Genomic DNA, 22,104 nt, shown 5'->3' with positions numbered 1-22,104 from the left:
CATATGTTAAGGCACACTGCGTTATGCTATAAGATGCCGAGGGCATAGATAATTTTTTCAGCTCGGTTTAAAATCCGCAAAAATAAATAAAATAAAGCAAAAAAACAATGATTAATTTCAGTAAATTCAGCGACGAAGATTTCGGTAATTTATAGTCTTCCCGAAACGAAAAAATCTCGGTAAATGCAAATTAGGATAACAAAGATATTTTGGTCCACGTTAAGATTGATTTTATGTTGGTCCATTTTGTAAAAATGTCCACCAAATGTTGTAATATCTTTGAAAAACCCTTCCGAAATAGGTAATTTGATGTGATTAGCTTCAAATTGATGCAACATGGGATACTTAACATCGATTAAATCCATAAAGTTTGTTAGATGGGCCAAAATATATGAAGTGGCCAAAACACCTCTGTTACTCTATCTGTCAAATGAAGAATACCGAAAATTTCAGTTGTTTTAATGTTTGTCGGGATGATTGCCGCTCACTCGCCTGGCCAAGTTTTGCCGTGATTCGGAGGCAAATCTAAGTGTGTAGTTTTCAAAAGTTTACCCTTTGCATTGCATGTTTAGTGTTTCTTCGAATACATATCCGGTGATCGGAGTCCGGTCTCGGATAATGAGTGGTAAACATTTTAAATCATCATGTGAATAACGACTCAAAAATGATCGCAAATTTGATCTAGAACAAGGGGCAAATCACTCTAAACCCTAGACAATCTCATACTAATAAACTCGTGTCATTCCAAAATAATTTTCTCTAATCTCATTTAATTCCAACTAGTCTAGATAAGTTTGGGTAATTTAAAACTAATCCAATCTAGTTTTGCCTAATCTTGTTTGAAGTGTATCTGTCATTCGAGCTCCCACGCAGAGATGCCATTTATACAGATATATCTGCATTTTAAAGATTTTCACATGCGCATACATATTTAATACAGATTTCTCAAATTAAATACAGATTTACAGATACCACAGAAAGTAAGAAAGAAATAATGAAACTTTTCCGTCTGAGCGTGTTTGATTGCCCATATTAAAATGAAAATTTTTTCGTGCAGCTGTTTAATGATGAACGCTGAAATACATTTATATCATAATTTGAAACCAATTTGAACTGATGTTCAAGGAAGTCATGGCGTCATGAAACTTTATTGTAAGACTGAAAAGTTGTATGACCTGGCTTGACGTTGCGTATTGGGCGTTTGAATTCCATGTTCGAATTCCAAGTCATCATTTTCAAATGAAAAAAGTATATGGATTTACAATTCAATTGTGGTTGATAAGAAAAAAAAATTTCGTCGTTGAATGTTCTTGTCAGTGCGGCAAGGACTCACGATATAAAGGAATGCTCCTTGCATTTGCCATTCATTAACAATAATCTAATGGAATAACATCTTTAAACATAATTTTATTTCCGAAATTTCCTTTCATTAGTGAATACAGATAAATACAGATTTTTTATACAAAGCAATACAGATTTTCTATGAAAATATCTGGCATCTCTGCTCCCACGTTTACAGCTTCTTATGTCAAAATAATGCTTTTCCAAATCTCGGCTAAACTTCTCTAATCCCATTCTAATCCAGCGAGATCCCTGCTAAACATTTTTACTCCCGGTAAAACTTGTTTGAGTTCAGACAACGTTTAGAGTGTTTGCCCCTTGATCTAGAATTTTTTCAACTTCAGTTAACCTGTTAACTGATATCCAAACACTGCACCAGTACCAGGTTTTTCCATGTGATGGCAATTAGGTTTTTTACCGTCACTGCTAACCTTAATCGGATGAACACATTTTGACAATTCAGCGGTACTGTTTGTAAACAGACTTTTTTGTTTGTTTGGCTGTTGACAAACGGATGGGAACGTTCACGGTCCATCGCCTAAATAGAGCTCCAAAACATTTGTTAACGTTTCGTTTCAGAGATTTATTAAATAAAAGTGGCTAGTTGTAAAGTGTAAAGATGATTGATCGAGATGTGTTCCTCGATTTTGTTTAAACTTGTTTGTAAACAGTACCGCTGAACTGTCAAGGATGAATTCTTGTTCATTTGTGACGTCACGATAAAAAATTCAATGTAAGTTTAGCCCTTCTTTGAAACAATCATGATATAATAAAAATACCATCAATTGGCATTTTTGTATCAGTCGAGATAACGGATGAGCGATTTTCGAAAAAAAGGAGTCAACAAACCGAAATAAATAAATAATAACTTATTTTGTTCGCTGTTCTTGGTGCATCTTTCAAGAAAACAAGTGGGAAAAGGGGGTGGAAATTTCACGGTTCTTTGCCCATTTGTGGTTTTGTTGTGGTTGCTGTATCTGAGACAGTAGCCTACAATCATATCGTCAACAGTCAAGCACGAAAAATCGATTGCATACTTTTTTTCTCTCCCGAAAGTGATGATGCAAAAAGTTACTAGAATTTGGTGAAGTCAAGCTGGTCGGGTACGAAGAACTATTCTCTCGACTGTAGACGTGTGTTGATTTATCTGTACGTCAGTTCTGAATGTGAAAATGGATATTAAAAACCCGATTTTACATATACTGGTTGTTGGATTTCACCACAAAAAAGGATGCCAGGTTGATGCCTTTGATTGTTTAACATTTGGTGTTTGTTTTATTGGTCATTGATTTGTTCGGTGTTCATGATTCAACTTCATGTAGTGATGATTAGCATATAAATATTGAATGTGGTTCTGTCATTTCTAGGTTGAATTTTCCTATCCCCCGTTGATAGCCGGTTCGGAAGGAAAGCAAGAATGTCCTTCGGGATGGAAGTACCTTCCAACGCTAGCTATTCCAGATGGATCGCATAATTTTACCCAGGACGTCATTTGTTTCAACTTACCAAGTTTACTCGATCCGCATGAATCGATCTACGGTATAAGTTGCTACCGACAGATTCCAGTGGAAGAACTGAAAATACGGACAGCTGACGTCACCAGAAGTACCGTACAAAAATCGGTGTGCGCATTGCTATCGATTCCTATCTATGGCTATGTAGAGGTCAAACTGTCCCTGATAGCGCATGCATTTTTTGAACAAGGCGACTTTTCCTGTACCGAAATCCTTGTTAAAGCATACAAGCAGTTGAATGCCTGTCTCCACTCGATGGAACCGTTGGAGCTGGCTCCGGCACGATTGCATTTTATCGGATTGCCACTGCGGGATCTGGTGTTGAAGTAGGTTTCGTTATTATTGTTAGTTGTAGGTTTTTACACTTTAATGTCCACATGAATTTTAGGTGGCGCCACAAGCTTCTTATTCTGTACAAGTTGCTTTTGCTACAGAAACGAGTTGTTTGTTTTGGATCTCCGGTGCAGCCTATTTGCTCGTTGATTTTGGGAGTCGTTTCGTTGCATCCAGAATTACTCGCTAAAGGGTTTCAGGAAGTCGCTTGCGTGAAGTATATCGAACGGATTGGATGGTGAAGAACATTTCTTTATATGAGAATTTTTTCTAGAACATCTCGACCCATGTCACCGATGCCCAGCTTTGGTACTCCTCAGCGTGAAGAGGTGAACTTTTCGACGATCGACAATAAAATTTCCTGTGAAGACACTGTTCCTGAAACGGTCGCTGAAGATTCACGCGCTCATACACCGAGGAATGGTGATGAAGGCACCAAAGACGATTCTCCCAACTCAGAGCCAGCACAAACATCTCCAACGGATGATGCTGCCGGAAATCAAAGTATGCGTCCCGGGTTCCCACGGGACACAAGTGTGGACACAATCGCGTCAAATTTTGCCAGTCTGTGCGCAATCAAGCCGGACGAATGGGCCGCACCGATGAAAATGTTTCACGAAGGAAACCTCTGCCTGCCGTACATTTCGTTGCCATACATGGATCTGCTGACGGATCCTTCCGTCAAAGGCTACATTATTGGGGCCTCCAATGTGCTGTTTCAACAGAAGCGTCACCTGGCGGATGTGCTGGTGGACGTGGAGGGCACCGTCATCGACGTGTTTGACTTTGAGTTGAAGCGACAGATACAACTGAGTACGGAAGATTTGCGTTTCGCGGATTTCATCATACGAAACGTACAGAACCCGAAGGAAGACGCCGAGGGTAGCGAAATTTGGATTCGGGAACAATTCTATGGTTACATGGTATCGCTGCTGAAATCGTCAGTGTGCTTTGGTATGCATGGTTTTTGAGGGAATATCCAATTGGTCTGATTGTTATAATTTTACAGATGGCGCCAAAGAAATGGAACATTTCAATGTGCATTTTATGATGGCTCTCAAGACGGCCCAATGCTATCAAGATTGGTTGACTAGAAGCGGTGGCGACAGTAATCCAGCTTTCGAAGGATTGGCAGTAGGGCATCCATTCGCCGGAACACTTTCCGTTGCTGATATGAAGTTGAGAATAGCACAGTAAGTTTTGTTTTTGATTTGCTTGTGACAGACTTTCTATACAAATTTTTGATTTTCGCAGAACCATGCAGAATAGTGAAAGTGGCCGCAAATTAAACCAAGCAGTTAATAATACTAGTCGAGCGGTAGGAGGCGCTTTAACCACGGCGAAAGGCGCACTGTCCACATGGTGGACATCGATAACTGCACCGGTTCCTGCTGCCAACAGCGAGTCAGCGGCAGGTGCCCAAGGGGACAATGAGACGACCAGTAGCGGACAGCTTACCGATACCAGTGATGATTCGGATGAAAACGTAAACCCGGATCAACTTTCCAGCAGTAGCAGTGAGAGTGGCAACAGTCCAAATGCTGCAACCAGGAGTGCGCTCAAACGGCCTGAAATCGATTGCAAATCCGAATCGGTTGCTTCGGAAATTGGAACCGCCGAACATGTACTAGAAATAAGTAATAATATAATTGAAATCGGTAAAGAAGCTGACATCTTAGATCGCCAGAAGAAAATCTATCACATTTAATTGAAACTCGTTTGCACACGAGAAATCGCTTTCCGCAGTTTAGCTTCGACAATGTAGTGTAAAGTGATAATATTAAGTCTACCCCGTTATTATAGAAACCATTCCACAGCACGTTCATATTTAAAATCGTCATTTGCTGAATTCAATGTTTTTGAACTGAACAAAAATAGTAATCATTGTTTGTACTTACAATATCGTGTGTTGTACGCAATTGTTTATGGACAAGAAAATGAATGCAAAAGTCTTGCCGAAATTTCAAGCTACTTGAGAAAACCAAAAATTCATAGGGTGGTACATATTTTCAATCCTACTGTTGTATCCCGACGGCCTTATTAACATAGAGCCACGAAGCGGAAGCACCCTATGTCAGCGCCTAGTTTCTTTTCAATTAAAGTAATCGATTCTCGTAATCGATCTTCGAAAACTATTGTCACGTCTCTTCATGGCTCGATGTTTCAAGTCTAAAATAATGCCTGTTCGATGCAAAATAAACCAGCTATTCAGCAACTTTTTTGAGGCAAGATTAGAAATTGCGGCTCAATAATAGTAAAATAATAATTAGCAAGTACTAAATCATGCAGAGTAAACTGTTTACTATCCGTAACGCTAATCCCGTTAGTTTTCGCTGCGATCATATTAACAATAAAAACAAATGTGTGATAATTTCCAATAGTTAGTATACAGAATAGCTGTTCACTGTGTAACATATAAACTATTATTAAACAATCGAATATGATTATGGCTTAAATAGCTAATAAACTATTGAACATGCAAACAAACATCTTTTCCTAAGGTTCTAGGCTCGAATCAGAGATATCATTGAAAGGTACTCTCATTCGCTTACTAAACAGTTATCATCGTTCATAAATTACCGGGACAAGTGTACCTAACAGAAGCATGAAATATTTATGCAGTTGACATGCAATTCGGATATACTTTGGTCAGTTGTGATTTTCTTATTCGTCCGAGCTATAATAACCTAATTCAGAGCGGCATGGGAAATTGTTATCGATTGTGATAATCGGCTAAAATTGCATATTCATGCTTGACAAATTCAGCAGATGATCCAATTTTAAGCAGTGGTTTCCCACGCTTTTGGTGCAGTTAGTCCGCTAGCTTTGTAAGGGTGAAACAGTAGCCTCTGGGACGTACCGTTATCGTGATGTGGCCAAACTGGATCATAATGATGGTTCTAAACCTTCTATTGGTTTGCGGTTTCCGGACGAGTTTGGCAGATTCGACTTCTTCGGGAGTAAATGAAGGTGGAAATAAGGAAATTGGAATATGTAAGTTGACATTTTTTTAAAATGTTAGTTAATATGAAAAAAAATAGAATTAGTATCTAGTATTTAGTATGGCCAACTTTAAAGTTCACGATATTCACTGAATTTTACTACAGATAATGATAAATCCGGTATTCGCGCTGGGAGTGCAACTCATCGCAGTTTTCCGTATCGTATATTTGGTATAGAAAGGATTACACATCTCTCGAGCATTGCCAAATTTACTGTTTTTGTATTGGTAAAGTTAGTAATCGGCTCTATTTCTTCTTAGCATTCAGAAAATCCTCTTCCACAGCTCTGTGATCAACGCTAACAATATTATTTTCGTCCACCAAAACCAATTTTAAACCAATTTTCATGGAGGTTTGAAACAAAAAACATGTAACTTTTACTCATTATGTAAAGTACCTTTTGACTTTCTCATATAGAAAGGTTATGCAATCACTTGTCATATACCATTCGACTCAGTTCATCGAGCTGAGCAATGTCTGTGTTTGTGTGTGTGTGTGTGTGTGTGTGTGTGTATGTGTCAAATAATCTCACTAGGTTTTCTCGGAGATGGCTGAACCGATTTTGACAAATTCAGATTCAAATGAAAGGTCTCGTGGTCCCATACGGGATTCCTGAATTTCATTTGGATCCGACTTCCGGTTCCGGAGTTATAGGGTAAAGTTTGTCCAATATTGTACACTGTCACTTAAACCGGCGAAACAAAAAACGTAAAAAGTTTCCTAAACTGGTCTCAAAACTACACAAATCGATAGTCATTATCATTAGTCAACTAAACAAACCGATTCCGGCTATCCTGGCTCCCGGTATCCGGTTCCGGAAGTACCGGAAATAGTGGTCATATATACCAAAATGGATCTCACTCACTTTTCTCAGCGATGGTTTGACCGATTTCCACAAACTTAGATTCAAATGAAAGGTCTCGTGGTCCCATACGGAATTCCTGAATTTCATCCGGATCCGACTTCCGGATCCGGAGTTATACGGTAAAGTGTGTTCAATATTGTACACCGTCATTTAAAATATTTTCGGATGCAACAAACATTTAAATCGTAATTTAGACTGCGTACTAGTAGAGTTTGTGTGTCATGTTAGTTGGCAACCGTACGATCCGACTTGATTATACCGGTTCTCGGGTTCCGGTGCCGGAAGTGCATATAATAGTGAACCCACTTCGTTTTCTTAGAGATGACTTACGCAATCAAAGCACTGTTTTATTCTGTATTTTATGCACAAACAATCTCTTGGTTTCTTTCAAAAATCGAAGAGAAAATTTTTGAATAGAATACCACAATATTATATGTACATGAGAAAGGCATAATTACACCACTAGGTGGATTAAAACAGGTTTTTCTGGTTGGCGTCACGTCACTTGAGATGACTTAGGCTAAAGTACCAGTAAAATTTTCGTTTATAGTCCAATGGACTTTCTTTTCACTGGACTACAAGCGAAAATCTTGCTATGTAGCTGCGTCGAGTCGTCAAAGTACGGATAAAAAACCTTTCTAGCGAAATACTCAAATTTGCTCCAAACTAAACGATGCAACGTGCTCACTCGTTGCGAGTTTTACCGGAAATTAAAAATAAATTCAATTCCTTTGCATTCTGGACAGATGTATATATTTCGTCTGTTACTGTTAGGTGTCTTCAGTCCCACTAAGAAAGCGGTTAGATCTGGTTGGGCGTGCAGCGTTTGTTGAACGACATACTAAACGAAATACTTGTTCAATTTGTTGGAACGGTTTGTTGTTTTCTTTCCTACGAAAATAGTGTGAAAATTGAGTGTTTTCTTCTTATAAAAAGAAAATGTGTCGTTATTCTACGCGAAGTAGAAGTATTGTACAGGTATGTAGTGTTAATTTTAAAATTGGTGATTGGAAATTCTCCAGTAAAGCTCCAGAGGTTGGAACCAAACATAATTCAGGAACCTTGTTTGACAGCATACGACTTTTCATATGAATCTGAGGTAGAAAACGGATGAGTCATCTTCGAAAAAAAAATTGAGTAAAATTATTTGTCACACGCATTTGCTGATCTCGACGAACTGATTCGAATGGTATATGAATGTTATGTTCTTCCAGTATTTATTGCTGTAAGTAGTTTAAAACAATATAATTATGGAATTGTTTTCAACTCAAAAATGCTGTCATCCTTGCCATCATCTGGTTTACATATGTCATATTCGAGCGATTATGTTGCCGAAAACGAATCGTGCTTAAATCGGTCCGAGCAAAATAACACGAAAAAGGATACACAATCTTTTAGGTATTTAGAAACAATTGCATGTAACAGTATAAAAAATCGTGTTTTACGTTGCTCACAAGTATTATCGTTTTGTCAAACAGCGTTCAAAACTCATGCTGCTGGAATAAGGCGAAAAGTCGCTTACGCAAAAATATCGATATCTTCGTTAAAACGTGCTTAATCCACCTAGCAGTGAGATGATACCTTTTTTATCAATCCGCATGTGTTTTTTTGCATGGATATTCTTCGGTGTTTAAGCGGCAATTTGAGATTTTAATCACTCATTACTCTGTAATGTCGAAACTGCAAATCGAATTTGCGTTGGATTGATTCAAGGCGTTGAATGTCTCGAAGGTAAAAAGGTGACCAAACGACAGATGCATACACTAGAGTCGAGCGTATCAATCTACAGTTAATTAATTTTGTCTTTGTCGATTTGGATTTTTTTTTGAGAAAACGATTGAGCATTGAGAAACGATTCGATACTGGAACCGGTATTCGAGAATCAGTGTAGTCAGATAAATTCACCTGAGTAGCTGTATAGTTTACATTTGTTTCAAAATGTTTGAAAATCAGTGTAGACATATTTGAGAGATCCGAATCGAAAACTGAATACCCCTAAAACTGAAATAAGTTTATTTGGTTATCGATTATCCAAATCTGCAAACCCGGTTCAGCCATCTACGAGAAAAATGAGTTACACAATTTCAATTTCGGTTCACATATCATCCTGTAGTTCAGGAACTAGAGGTCTGAACTAAACATAATTCAGTAACCTTGTTTGGGAGTATACGACTTTTCATATGAGTCTGAGTTTGTAGAAAACGGTTGAGTCATCTCCGAAATAAATTGAGTGAAATTATTGGTCACACACGCATTTGCTGATCTCGACGAACTGAGTCGAATGGTATATGGGTGTTGTGTTCTTCCAACAAGTAGTTCGATACAATATAACAGATCGGCTGAAAAGTTCGTATCGTTTCTAAACGCAAACTATTAAACATGACCAAACTAAAAGCCTTTTCCGTCACGAGATGGTGTAACTGTGATATCTTTTTCAATTTGTATTGAATTCGTTAAAGTGATCCATATTGATATATAATATATTTGACTCTACGCTCGTTTCCGAACAATTCCTTGAACGGATAATGCCTGGGGATGAGAATTAGGTCCCATACGACTACTTGTATGAAAATGACCGTGGTTAAACGGGGTGGAACAGTTCAAACGGTGGCCGAACCAGGGCTCTAACGGGCCGGAACATGCTGAGGTGCATTTTGAGGAGCAGAGAAGGGATCGTTATATGTGTTGCTTCCATATGATTTACTATCAACCACCTCTATTCTGTATTTCGATCGAGTTCGATTTTTCTATACAAAAGTATCACTCGATCGAATTACAGAATGCAAATTTTCTCATTTGATCGCAGCGCAAAATAAGGGTGAATAACTGGACCTTTGAAAGTCACGCGTTTGACTCGAAAGAATTAGCCAGCTCAGTATATTATTTATTATATCGGAATTATTAGCTTTAATTTTTTTTAAATACTGTTTCCAGTAATTGTTTACGAACACGAACAACCGGAAGTTCCCGCATTAGCATCAGGTGTCGTCAGATCCTTCCTATCAACTACAACGGGAGTATCCGTGCTGGAACACTACATTGTATACAACCGAGAGCGTGTGGTCTTCGTTGATAATCCGGCATGTAAGTGTAATTGTTATTCCCAGTTTAAGTAGATTTTTGTGACAGGTATTCGATATTCGACATTTTAGTATGTACCGCTCTGGAGAAAGGCATTACCATCTTGCTTGACTTTACCTGGACCGATAGCAACAAAATTATGATTGCCGCCGAAAGCTTCAACGTTCCTTACATCCATGCGGATGTTACATTCCAAACATTTCTGAAAATTACGGAAAACTATCTGAGAGCTCGTGGTGCGAACGATGTGGTCTATGTTTTCGACAGCGCCCAAAATGCCGATTCAGCGATCTACTATCTTATTACGGAATCTCAGCTTCGTACCATAATATTTGATCAGCTAACCAGTAGGAATATTCAACGAATCAAATCCGTTCGACCTTATCCGTCATACTACGCCATGGTCGCCGGTACAAAGCAGATGAATGAACTTTTCCACAATGCGACAACTAACGGATTGATCTCGAAACCGGATAAATGGAACCTCATATTTACCGATGACATGGCGGACGTGTTCAAATACAAAGGCACGTTTCCGGCAATCAGTCAATTGCTGATGGATAAAAGCACGTGCTGTATTCTACTAAGCCAACCAAAAGACTGTTCTTGCCCGAAAGATTTCAAACCTTGGGAAGCGCATCTACAAAATGTCGTTAGGGAAGTCTTGACTAGATCTCATCAGGAACAGCTTCCGCTAGTTAGGCGCGATGACTGTAATGAAACTATTTCTAACACCAATGAAACAATGGACATCTCAAACCTGTTGAGAGATTTTCGGAAGGACGTTCGATTCTGGATGCCCGACGGTAGTCGAATGCTTCGCTACAATTTAAACGTTTCAATTTGGGCTTCTACGGAGAAAGACGAAACAAAAACCATTCAGATTGGCACAATCGCAAAAGGTCTCGTGGAACCTCTAGCAGGACAAAGCATTAGATCTACGAAAAGATACTTTCGAGTAGGCACAACTGAGGTAATATCTTGACAACAGCCATTGAATGCTTCAAACTACTACAATACCTTTTGTTCTTTACAGTCTATTCCGTGGGTTTATCGTAAGCGAGATCCTGTCACCAACGAGGTCATGACTGATCCTTTCGGTGAGCCTATATGGGAGGGCTATTGCATCGACTTTCTGCAGGAGCTTTCAAAACTCATGAGTTTTGATTACGATCTGGTCCATCCGAAGAAAGGAACTTTTGGCCGAAAAGATTCATCGGGTAATTGGGATGGTCTGATTGGTGATCTGGTGGTTGGTGACATTGATTTTGCCATGGCATCGATGAAGATGACAGCTGAACGCGAGGAAGTCGTAGACTTTGTGGCCCCATACTACGATCAAACGGGTATACTGATCGTGATGCGTCAGCCAGTGCGAGAGACTTCACTGTTCAAGTTCATGACTGTCCTTCGGCTGGAAGTGTGGTTAAGTATTTTGCTAGCGATCGTGGCCACTGCTGTAATGTTATGGCTGCTGGACAAGTTCTCGCCGTACAGTGCCAGGAATAATAAATCCGCTTATCCGTACGAATGTCGGTAAGTAACAAGCTAACCGATGGAACTGATTAAACTTCATAGCTCACAAACTTTTTCCAGAGATTTTAGCCTAAAAGAAAGTTTCTGGTTTGCGTTGACTTCTTTCACTCCACAAGGAGGTGGCGAAGCACCGAAAGCTCTTTCCGGAAGAACCCTGGTCGCAGCTTACTGGCTTTTTGTAGTGTTGATGTTGGCCACATTCACTGCCAATTTGGCTGCCTTTCTAACCGTAGAACGTATGCAAACACCGGTGCAGTCATTGGAGCAACTATCTCGTCAGAGTCGTATCAAGTATACGGTCGTTGAAGGTTCCGATACTCACGACTTCTTCAAGAACATGAAGAACGCCGAAGAAGTGCTGTATCAAATGTGGCGCAACTTGACGCTCTCAAGTGGCAATGATCAAGCCCAGTACCGGGTATGGGACTATCCAATCAAGGAGCAGTACATCAATATTCTAACAGCGATCGAATCAGCCAAACCGGTCTCGTCCGCAGAAGCGGGATTTCAACGAGTTAACGAACGCATCGAGGCCGACTTTGCCTTTATACACGATTCGGCCGAGATTAGGTATGAAATATCACGAAACTGTAACCTGACCGAAGTCGGAGAAGTATTTGCCGAGCAACCGTATTCCCTCGCCGTTCAGCAGGGCAGTCACTTGCAGGATGAAATGAGTTACTATATTTTGGATCTACAGAAGGATCGCTTTTTCGAATCTTTGGCCGCCAAGTACTGGAACAACTCCGTCAGGGGCGTATGCCCCAACAGCGATGACAGCGAGGGTATCACGCTGGAAAGTTTGGGAGGTGTCTTCATTGCTACGTTGGTCGGACTAGCTCTGGCAATGATGACGTTAGCGGGCGAAGTATTGTACTACAAACGTAAGGCAAACAAGGGTAAATCGGATCACGTCGAAGAGATGCGAAAGGGAAAAGCTACTGGTCAGGATCCAAAAACAACATTGTTTAAAAGTCTGTTTGGCGCAGATTTCAAGAATAATCCAAGCAAAGAAGGGAACAGCCTGACGAAAGACATTACTATTGGCAGCAAATTCATTCCGGCTTCGGAGAAACAGCAGACGATTAGCTATATTAATGTGATTCCCAGAAATGAAGTAAAGCAACAATCCATTGTTCGCTCTAAGAATAGGCCACGGAAGTTCAATGAATAATTTTGACAAAAAAAAAACAAAGTAATTTTTATTCGGGCATTTACTGTAGCTCACTCGATTTATGTATTGACAAGCACTTCAGAGGCACTTGAATAGTAGTAGTAGTAGTAGTAGTACTAGTAGTAGTAGTAGTATACTGATACATTATGTAGGAATTAGGAACTAAATTTTCATTCTATTTATTACACAATAATACTTTTGGGGTGGGAAATCGAAATATTTCATTTAGGCCGAAACGTTCGATTTTTTTTTTCAGGAAAGAGATTTTGGGATATTTGCATACTATTAATAAGTGTTATGATCGAAATCCCTCTCGGTCTGTTTGTTTTTCAATGGGTAAAAACACCGTGATAGCGAAACAATGGATTGAAAAATTTTATCCGAGTGTTCGCCGAGTTTAAACGTGGTCGTACCGACACAAATGACGCGAAACGCTCGGGTAGACCTGTGGAAGCCGTTACTCCGGAAAATATGAGTGAAGTGACAAAAATTATAATGAAAGATCGTAAAGTGAAGCTCTGCGAGATTGCTGAGATGACACAGATATCATATGGAAGTTTTTTTTACTATCCTTCATGAAAAATTGAGCATGAAAAAGGTTTTTTCCAAGTGGGTGCCGCGATGGCTTTCGATAGAACAAAATGCACCCTGCCACAAGTCGATGAAAACAATGGCGAAATTGAAAGAATTGGGCTTTGATCTGCTTCCCCACACTCCCATACTCGCTAGATTAAGCCCCCAGGGACTACTGGCTCTTTGCTGATCTTAAAAAAATGCTCCAGGGAAAAAGATTTGGCTCAAATGAGGAGGTCATCGCTGAAACTGAAGCTTATTTTGAAGCGAAAGATAATTTTTTTTATAAACGTGGTATTGAAAAATTGGTGATAATGTGGATGAATAAAAAAAATTTTGCAAAAAAATGTTGTTTCCATTGTTAGTCTCGGGACTTATTGATCCATGTGTTAAGCTCCAGACAGGTTATAGTGTCTTAGTAGGAGCTCAACATAGTTAAAATTGAAGTTAAACCGCATTTAACCGTAATCAATCGTTTTTGAGTAAATAACATGACTAACAGACATGACACTATGGGTAAATTCTTATAAAAATAAATTTTCGTACTGCACTAGTTCCACCTATATTGAACCGCGCGAACTATTCACTATCGGTGTTATATAAGTTTTTTTTACTAGTTGGTTTCCCCTCGTTTGTCAACACCGATCAGCTGCTGGCAGGGATGCCTGATTTCAGCAGACTTTATGTAATATTTGAAAATGAATCGTAGCATTGAATTAAGGTGTTACGTTGATAATATATTTAACTTTTTTAGCGATGTTGGAAGGTGACCATTTCGTTTTCTCAACGTTGTTCCTCTAGACTGTTTTTGATTGTGTTGGTAATTTTCACCCGAAATCAAATGGTGGCCGACAAAAAGTAAACATCGTAACAACACATTCGATTCGGTTCGGTTTCATATTGCGTTGGAAGAGGAGAAGTAGGCACAATTCTGTTTTTAGTTTTAGTAACAGGCCCGTGCGCAGGGGGGGGTTTTGGGGGTTTTAACCCCCCCCCCCATGAAGAATTTTTTTTAAATTAAGTTTCATGAACAATGGAGTACTTATTATATTAAAGTGCAAATAACTTGACAATTCATATTTTTTGTCAATTTATTATCTATTTATAAACTGACATAATAACCCCCCCGCCACCCCCCCCCCCCCGCTTTTTACATTGTCAATATAGTGGATGAGGCGCCTTTTCGCATTTTGGACACCCCCCTCTCCCCTTGAAACCCCCCCCCCCCCCCATGGATGATTCCTGCGCACGGGCCTGTTTAGTAATATGTATTTAATCTGTATCCTGAATGAAATTCGCATGGACGTATACATATCAATACATTACAAATAATTCTGTATGAATGGCAATTCTGTGGGTGAATGAAAAAAATAAACATAGTCCAGATGTCAGACTTGAGTTTTTTGTTAGGGTAACGTGGCGCCAGCATGACATGGGAGTACTGTCCCAACCAGAGATGGCATTTCACCAGAGTGATAAACGCTAGAGTCAGATTTCTGCCACACCGAGGATGAAAAAAACGAAGCACCGCACAAAGAGGATAGCGCACTTCTTTTCAGTGTCGAATAGACAGCATTTGAGTGTGTGCTTGTGGTTAAAGCAGCTGGCGCGAGTGAAACACATTCTCTTCGCATGAATCGCTCACACGCGCTCTCGTCTAAATACACCCAAGTGACCACTGGCGCGTGATTGTGAGCGAACACTTCTGTGAACTTCAATTAATAGAGAGTAGATCTGGCCTTGCTATGAAAAATTTGCAAGGAAAACCGAAAATTTTACGATAAATTGTTTTATTTTGCTGATTTTGCGTGTCCACGAAAACCATACAGCAGAGTGCTCACCGGCGTGTACACCTCTGTGAAAGTATCTGCATCCACCTCAGAGAATTTATTAGCTAATGCTCTAGCACTTCGGTGCGATTCAGTGGAAGAGGTAAAAGGAAATAAACAAACGCACTCATGATGCGTGCACACTTACACAACAGTGGTGTATAAATGTGAAAGAGAAGAGCTCTCGTTGAAGTTGTCAGTGCGAGGGGAGAAATTTTGCTTGCTCTTCGTCACACAGAGGAGATAGACATCTCTGGTCCCAACTAAAGGAATATTCGAAAAGACCGTTAAAATGATTGAAGTATCCAGTTTGAGTGTCCTGTCTGCTAGTCTGTGACATAATGGTGACATAACCGACAAACACCCGTTCATTATTGAAAAAAATTTCGAAGCTGGCTAAACCAAAATCAACAAGCTTAGATTCGTTTAAATGATACTATTGAGTCACTGATCAAGTTCAAAGATCTAATGGCTGTTACATGTGGTTCCGGAAATATAATGGTATAAGCGACGTAACTGACAAAACGTAATTTTTGTCCTCACACTTAATTTTTCTGTAGAAACCAATTTCGACAAGCTGTGACTCGTTTCAAATGCAGTAATGCTACCTACTCGACTATTCGTCCCGATCTTTCAAAACGTTCCAATATGTTCTCCTGCCTATTATAGAAATATTCCAACTAAAACGATTTAAACCTTTTCTCACACGATTTCCATAAGTGTAAAAGACAACTTTATTTCCATAACGTTTAAATCACACGCGATATCAATAGGAATAAAACTAAAATAAACTTGTGATTTTAACCAACACAAAAACAAAACACTAGTGTGAAGTGAATGTATCACCCAAAATAGTGCCTCGTGCAAAAGCGACACCCAAAATAGCTCCTTAATCGCGGTGACATCTGCAATAATCCGCCACGTTGAATGAGCAAATTTTACACACAGTTCATGTACGAGCCTGAATATTTGTTTTCTGGGATGCTATTATGAGGTGTTTGATCATGTTTGATGTTAAAATGGATGACTCTTCTGGTTCTGTAGGTATAATTAGGCTTTCTGATAGCTCACTTACAACCACAAATCAGGAAACGTGTGCATTAAACACGATTCAGACGATCAATTAACTTCGGTCAATGTCAAGATTTATTCAATAATTTTTTTTGCCAAATATTACTCACGTACCCGACGTCAAAATGTTTCGTGAACATGACATTCATATGAATTGCTTACGATTAATGTTGTTTTGTAACCGTTCCATACCGGTGATAGTCGCATGATCACAGACTGTCTGTGGCATGATGCCACGTGTGAATCGCGTTTACACATTGTTTGGTTTTCATCAGGAAATATATTAGCCACCCATTTTTCAACAGGGTCGTCGTTAATTTTCACCGGGCATAGAAATCTCAATAGCGGCCCTTACACGAGTCATTAAAAATGTCATTACTAAAAAATAATATCATTTTAATGAACGTGTAATGCAGTAATGACGAGATTTCTATCAAATTTGAAATACATCATTACTTATGTCGTTTTTCATTGAGAGCACTCGTGGAGTGTTTTGCTCGATTCGTGCACTTTTCGTGCAGTCGGGCAATCAAAACAGGTGCACTGTGTTTCATTGATTTGCACCGCACGAAAAAAATGCACTTTCGGGGCAATTTGCGGGCGACTATTTTGCACCCGTTTTCTTTTCAGAGCAGCAAGCGTGCAAACCAAACTTTACAAAATCGTTTCATTGATCAACTGTCAGGGGAAAACACTGGCACCGAGCGAGTGGAATCAATGAAAAACGACATTAGTCATCATTAAAAATGACAAAAATAATGCTCGTGTAAGGGCCGCTAATGGTATAAGCGACATAACCTACAAAACAAGCTATTTTCTTACCGCTCACTTTTCTCGGAGATGACTGGGCCGATGACGCCTCAGGACTTTGATTTCTTGTTTAGACGAAATGACTGACACTACTGTATGAATAACCTATGTCGCACAGGAACGCCGGGACTTAATCTCGAGCAGCTACGTAGCGTTCGTACTGTCGAGGAATACGCGCATCAACTGGAGCTAGTGCTTCCAACGAAAGATCATCTTGATGCGGCGACTCTTGAAGATGGCTGTAGGAATATAAGGTCCGCCATAAGTAGAACTGCCGCAATCGTACTAGGTACGAGGTTATCGAATCGAGGAAATGACCGGTTTGACGGCGAATGTCAGCAGTTGGTCGAAGAGACGAATGCAGCTAAAGGCGAAGATGCTGCAACACCGCATGAGAGCGAACGAGGAACGATACAGACAGGCGCGGAACATACAGAACTCGGTTTTCCGGAGAAAAAGTCCCACCAGGAAGACCAAGATCGTTAAGCGATGGAACTGCTGTACCGCGCAAATGACACACGGAGGTTCTATGAGAAGGTGAACCGCTCACGTAGAGGCTACACGCCACAGGTCGAAATGTGCAGAGATACCAGTGGTGACCTTCTCACGAACGAACGTAAGGTGATCGACAGGTGGAAGCAGTACTATGACGAGCATCAAATACAGATAACGACACAGGAATCAATCTGGGTGCACGCCAGATTCCCAGCACCTGATCTGTCGGAGATAAGTGAGGAGATCGGCATGCTGACGAAACATGGAGCTGCTAAAACAAGGAGGATAGGCACTGGCTAGAGCACTGCACTGGATGATTTCTAAGATTTGGGAGGAGGAGATTCTACTGCAGGAATGGATGGTATGTTCCATCTACAAAAAGAGTGATAAGCTAGATTGTTGCAATTACCACACAATCACATTGCTGAACGCCGAATCATTTGCCGTTGTCTATCACCAATAGCTAAAGGATTCGTATGGGCGTACCAAGTGGGATTTACTGGAACCCGCGCCACTACGGATCACATATTCGCGAAAAGAAAAGTACTTTAGAAGTGTACTAGAGCTATGACAGATTATGCACGAATACGGTTTTCCGGATAAACCGACGCGATTGGTCAAAGCAACGATGGATAGAGTAATGTGCTACGTCCGAGTATCTGGGACGCTCTCGAGTTTTTTCGAATCTCGGCCAGGCTATGGGCTATCTTGTAGCTTGTTTTTTTTTAATTAATAATATAAGTTTAAAGGTACACTGCTCAAGCTCTAAGATGCCGAGGGCTTTGCTTTGGAAGTGTGATACGAAGAGCGAGGATCGACACGAGTAGTACGATCTTCCGAAAGTCCGTACAACCTTTTGGCTTCGCTGACGATGTTGATATTGTGACACGTAACCTTGAGAAGATAATGGAAACATGCATCGGACTGAAAACTGAAGCTAGGCGTATCGGAATGGCCATAAATACGTCGCAAACAAGATACATGATGGGAAGAAGCTCTAGAGAAGAAACACTACGCCTCCCACCACGAATATTGATAGACGGTGACGATATCGAGGTAGTTGACGAGATAGTGTATTTGGGCTCACTGATGATTGCCGATATTGATGACCAGCAGAAAAATTCAGAGGCGTATTTGGCCAGCAAACCCTTCGATCGAGAAAATTACGTCACCGCACGAAATTGACCATCTACAAAACGCTCATTAGACCGGTTTGCTCTCAATGGCCACGAGACCTGGACTATGCTGGCCCTTAGTGTTTTCGAAAGAATGGTGCTGAGCAGAGCTGATATCTGTCGCTATCAACTAGCAACATTGTACGATAAGGATTAGATAGCTTATGTCACTAGACAGTTGCCAACCACCCCCCTGCTATGGAAGCTGGTTCCTGAAACCGACGCATTTTGTTTTGGTGGCGTTGTTGTCAACAATATGTTAAGCTACGTTCATACCATACAATCAAACCACACTGGTGTCAAAAGTTAATTTCTTCAAACCCAATATAAATATAACTCTTGTCTAGTATTCTCTGCAAAACAAGTAATTTGACCTCTTTTTGAATAAGAAAAAAGTTTATAGTTTGATTATATTCCATCGAAATCATTTCCTTATGTTGGTGCAACCGCATGAAGAAAGATGTGAACACTGCTTGAACACAGCATTTGACAGCGAACTAGAACCAAAAGAACCAAAAATTTCGGCTTCAAGCCAATTGTATGCAGATGACAATCGCACCACCGGGGTGTTGCCAACCAAGTTCTACAAATCATTACGTATTGAGTGTCTGAGAGTCGGTATGTCAAACCAGACCCTGTCAGCTTGGAGCGATCTCAATCTTCAGTTCAGCAACGCCATCGCACGGCGTCTCATTCAACAAGTCATGTCAATTGTATGGGTTCGCAGCCCTGCTATTTTGGCGCGTACGAATTTGACATTTCTCTCCCCTACTTCTATGTATGAGATTCGATGCGGACTCACCTGAGGGCGACATGCTCGCACAAAATGTTGTTGCCAATTATTTGTTCGGGAAATGTGAGAGCTGGATATCTTGTTAATATGATGTCTTTGGTCAAACCTAATATTCTCTGGATATTTCACTCGCCAGGACGCTCATTGATTGTCGATGCAATTGATATTCACCCTCATTCTTGTTTACGGCCGTATGCGATACGTTCGAAAGTATATCAAATTCGTATTCCCGTGTACGTTCGAATCAGTCACACTATTAATCATCGTACATGCATAAAAACAACGCCCATCCAACTTTGAACTATCAGTTCTGGTATAGATTTTAGTTGTAAATAAAAATCTTTGCTATTGTTTGTTATTAGACTTGTTTTTTCGCTGACTTTGTATCATCATGCTTGCTTACTTCCGTATCGACTATTCGACGAACACATGCTTTCGAACGAATGCGAACAAGCCATTCTTGATTTCATTCGAATGTGTACGAACGCGATTCCAGTGCAAAAGAAGGTTCGCAGCGCAGGTAGTTTTTTAGGAAAATTCCAAGCATGAAGGAAGTGACGAATGCTACATAATAAATAAAAATCGTACTCAGGACCAATTTTATTCAAGTCGGTAAATGAAATTTTTAATTAAAACTTCGTGCAAAGCAAAAAAACGCATTTAAAATAGCAATCCGATCAGTAGTATCTACGAAAAATATGTTGCATTTTTCTTGCAATTTTGTCATGTTTTCGATAGTCTACATATTCATTACATTGGTTAAATCGTGCATTTAATATAAAATAAAGCATGTTAGCCCATGGCGTATTTTCCATAAAGTACCATAGATGTAAAATTTGATACATAAAAACTTGAAACCGCGCATATATTCGAAGGCTCGCCAGAAAAAAAACAGCATTTTACTATGACTGTTATGCTTTCTAAATGTTTTCTGCAAAACACAAATTTATGATTTGATCACAAATCACCTTTAGATTCGAAAATAAATTTGTTGGAAATCGGTTAAACTTTTTTCAATGTGTTCGAACGGTTTAATCGCAACATTAAACTGACGAATCGAAAACACGGCATTTCGTCTATTCGTCTGAAACGAGAATGGGACTTTTCGTTCGTACGAATGATGTTCGAATACACGTATCGTTTGAAGCTAAACTGGCATACATTCTAGCTAGAGTGCCTATAACCAGAGTGACGACCTCTCATCCGTAATGTTGGCAACAAACAAAAACGTTTAATCCGCAATGTTGGCAGTTCCGTTAGTTTTTCATTTTTTTAACAGGTCGTTTGCTCGTTTGGAACAAAGCTGTCATTAAAACGAACAGTTGTCGTCACTCTGGTTATAGTCACTTTAATTCTAGCGTTTCGCATATGGTAAATCACAAGAATTGGACTGATTTCATCAAGGCTTAGCATTTACTTGAAGAAGTTTACTGGTATTTGAATATTTTATGGCAAACGAGTCGCGTTCGAATTCATTCGAGTGAAAACAAGAATGGCTTATTCGTATCCGTTAGAAAGTACCCGTTCGTCGTATTGCTGATACGGACGTAAACAAGAATGAGAGTGTATACTATTGTCTTCATTTCTACTGTCACTCATTGATTACAATGTGACTAAATAATTATCGAACAGCGAAAATATTGAAATATATTCATTTACTCCAATAGCGTTCAAGTCCGATGACTTTTTGCAAAGAATAATGAACTTTATCGATTTATGTTAATATTCTCTTTGTTTTCTTTTTTACTTCAACAGGGAAGTCTTTGACTGAGTATATTTCTACTTGGTCATAGACGGTGATTTTATTCAGTCTGTCAAGGTCATTCGACGTGACTGACAACTCTGTTGCTGAGGATCATCTATGGAGGAATGCAAATGGAAGACGGATCGTGGAAACGGCGTATGAATCACGAATTGCATCAGCTGCTAGAAGAACTACCCATCGTACGGACAGCTAAAATCAGACGTCTACGATGGTGAAAATGGCTCTTGAATCTAATCCGACTGGGACAATAAAAAGAGGAGCATAGCAAGCAAGATGGGTCGATCAAGTGGAGGGCGATCGACGGAGCATCCGCGCTTTGAGTGGCTAGCTACGAGCAGCTATGGACCGAGTTATGTGGCGACGTATGCTTGTTACAGCAAAGGACAACCAAGGACTATAGTGCTTAGGAAAGGTAAGCACGAATAAAAAGGTTTGGAATTGACAAAATCAGCCTACGCACTGTATTCCGCTGGGACTTGAAGTGTCTCAGATTGTATAGTAACGGCGTGTGTTTGTTTAGAAAGGCTGTACCTTCTTGTGGAACTTTCGGTCAACACTGACGGATTTCATATAAACTAAACGTAACGTACTAAACGGCAGGTAAAAAACGGAAGTTGTTCAGAGGAGACTTGGACTGGTAGATACGCTGTGAGCGAATCGACAAGATTTTTTTTCACAAATCAGTGCTTGCATGAAACAAGTTCGACTTGGTGACTGGAATCATCATAAATAAATAAAAAAAACCGC

General features: G+C 39.9%; 2 protein-coding genes across 2 annotated transcripts; both read left to right on the top strand.

Moving 5' to 3' along the window:
• Positions 1–2,154: 2,154 nt before the first annotated feature.
• LOC131425676 (late secretory pathway protein AVL9 homolog) lies at positions 2,155–5,663 on the top strand. Its single transcript, XM_058587745.1, has 6 exons — positions 2,155–2,579; positions 2,709–3,181; positions 3,244–3,405; positions 3,463–4,142; positions 4,198–4,381; positions 4,443–5,663. Exons 1-6 carry the CDS (start codon positions 2,514–2,516, stop codon positions 4,894–4,896), a joined length of 2,019 nt encoding a protein of 672 aa, XP_058443728.1. The 5' UTR covers positions 2,155–2,513; the 3' UTR covers positions 4,897–5,663.
• A 416-nt stretch (positions 5,664–6,079) lies between these two features.
• On the top strand, positions 6,080–13,144 carry LOC131428024 (ionotropic receptor 25a). Its single transcript, XM_058591662.1, has 5 exons — positions 6,080–6,182; positions 9,990–10,139; positions 10,208–11,109; positions 11,173–11,672; positions 11,733–13,144. The coding sequence occupies exons 1-5, from the start codon at positions 6,080–6,082 to the stop codon at positions 12,844–12,846; spliced, it is 2,769 nt and encodes a 922-aa protein (XP_058447645.1). The 3' UTR covers positions 12,847–13,144.
• Positions 13,145–22,104: the final 8,960 nt, after the last annotated feature.

The sequence above is a fragment of the Malaya genurostris genome, chromosome 1 (assembly GCF_030247185.1).
Source record: "Malaya genurostris strain Urasoe2022 chromosome 1, Malgen_1.1, whole genome shotgun sequence".
NCBI lineage: Eukaryota > Metazoa > Arthropoda > Insecta > Diptera > Culicidae > Malaya > Malaya genurostris.
The sequence above is the reverse complement of the archived record's forward strand: the minus strand, read 5'-3'. Positions and strand labels throughout refer to the sequence as shown.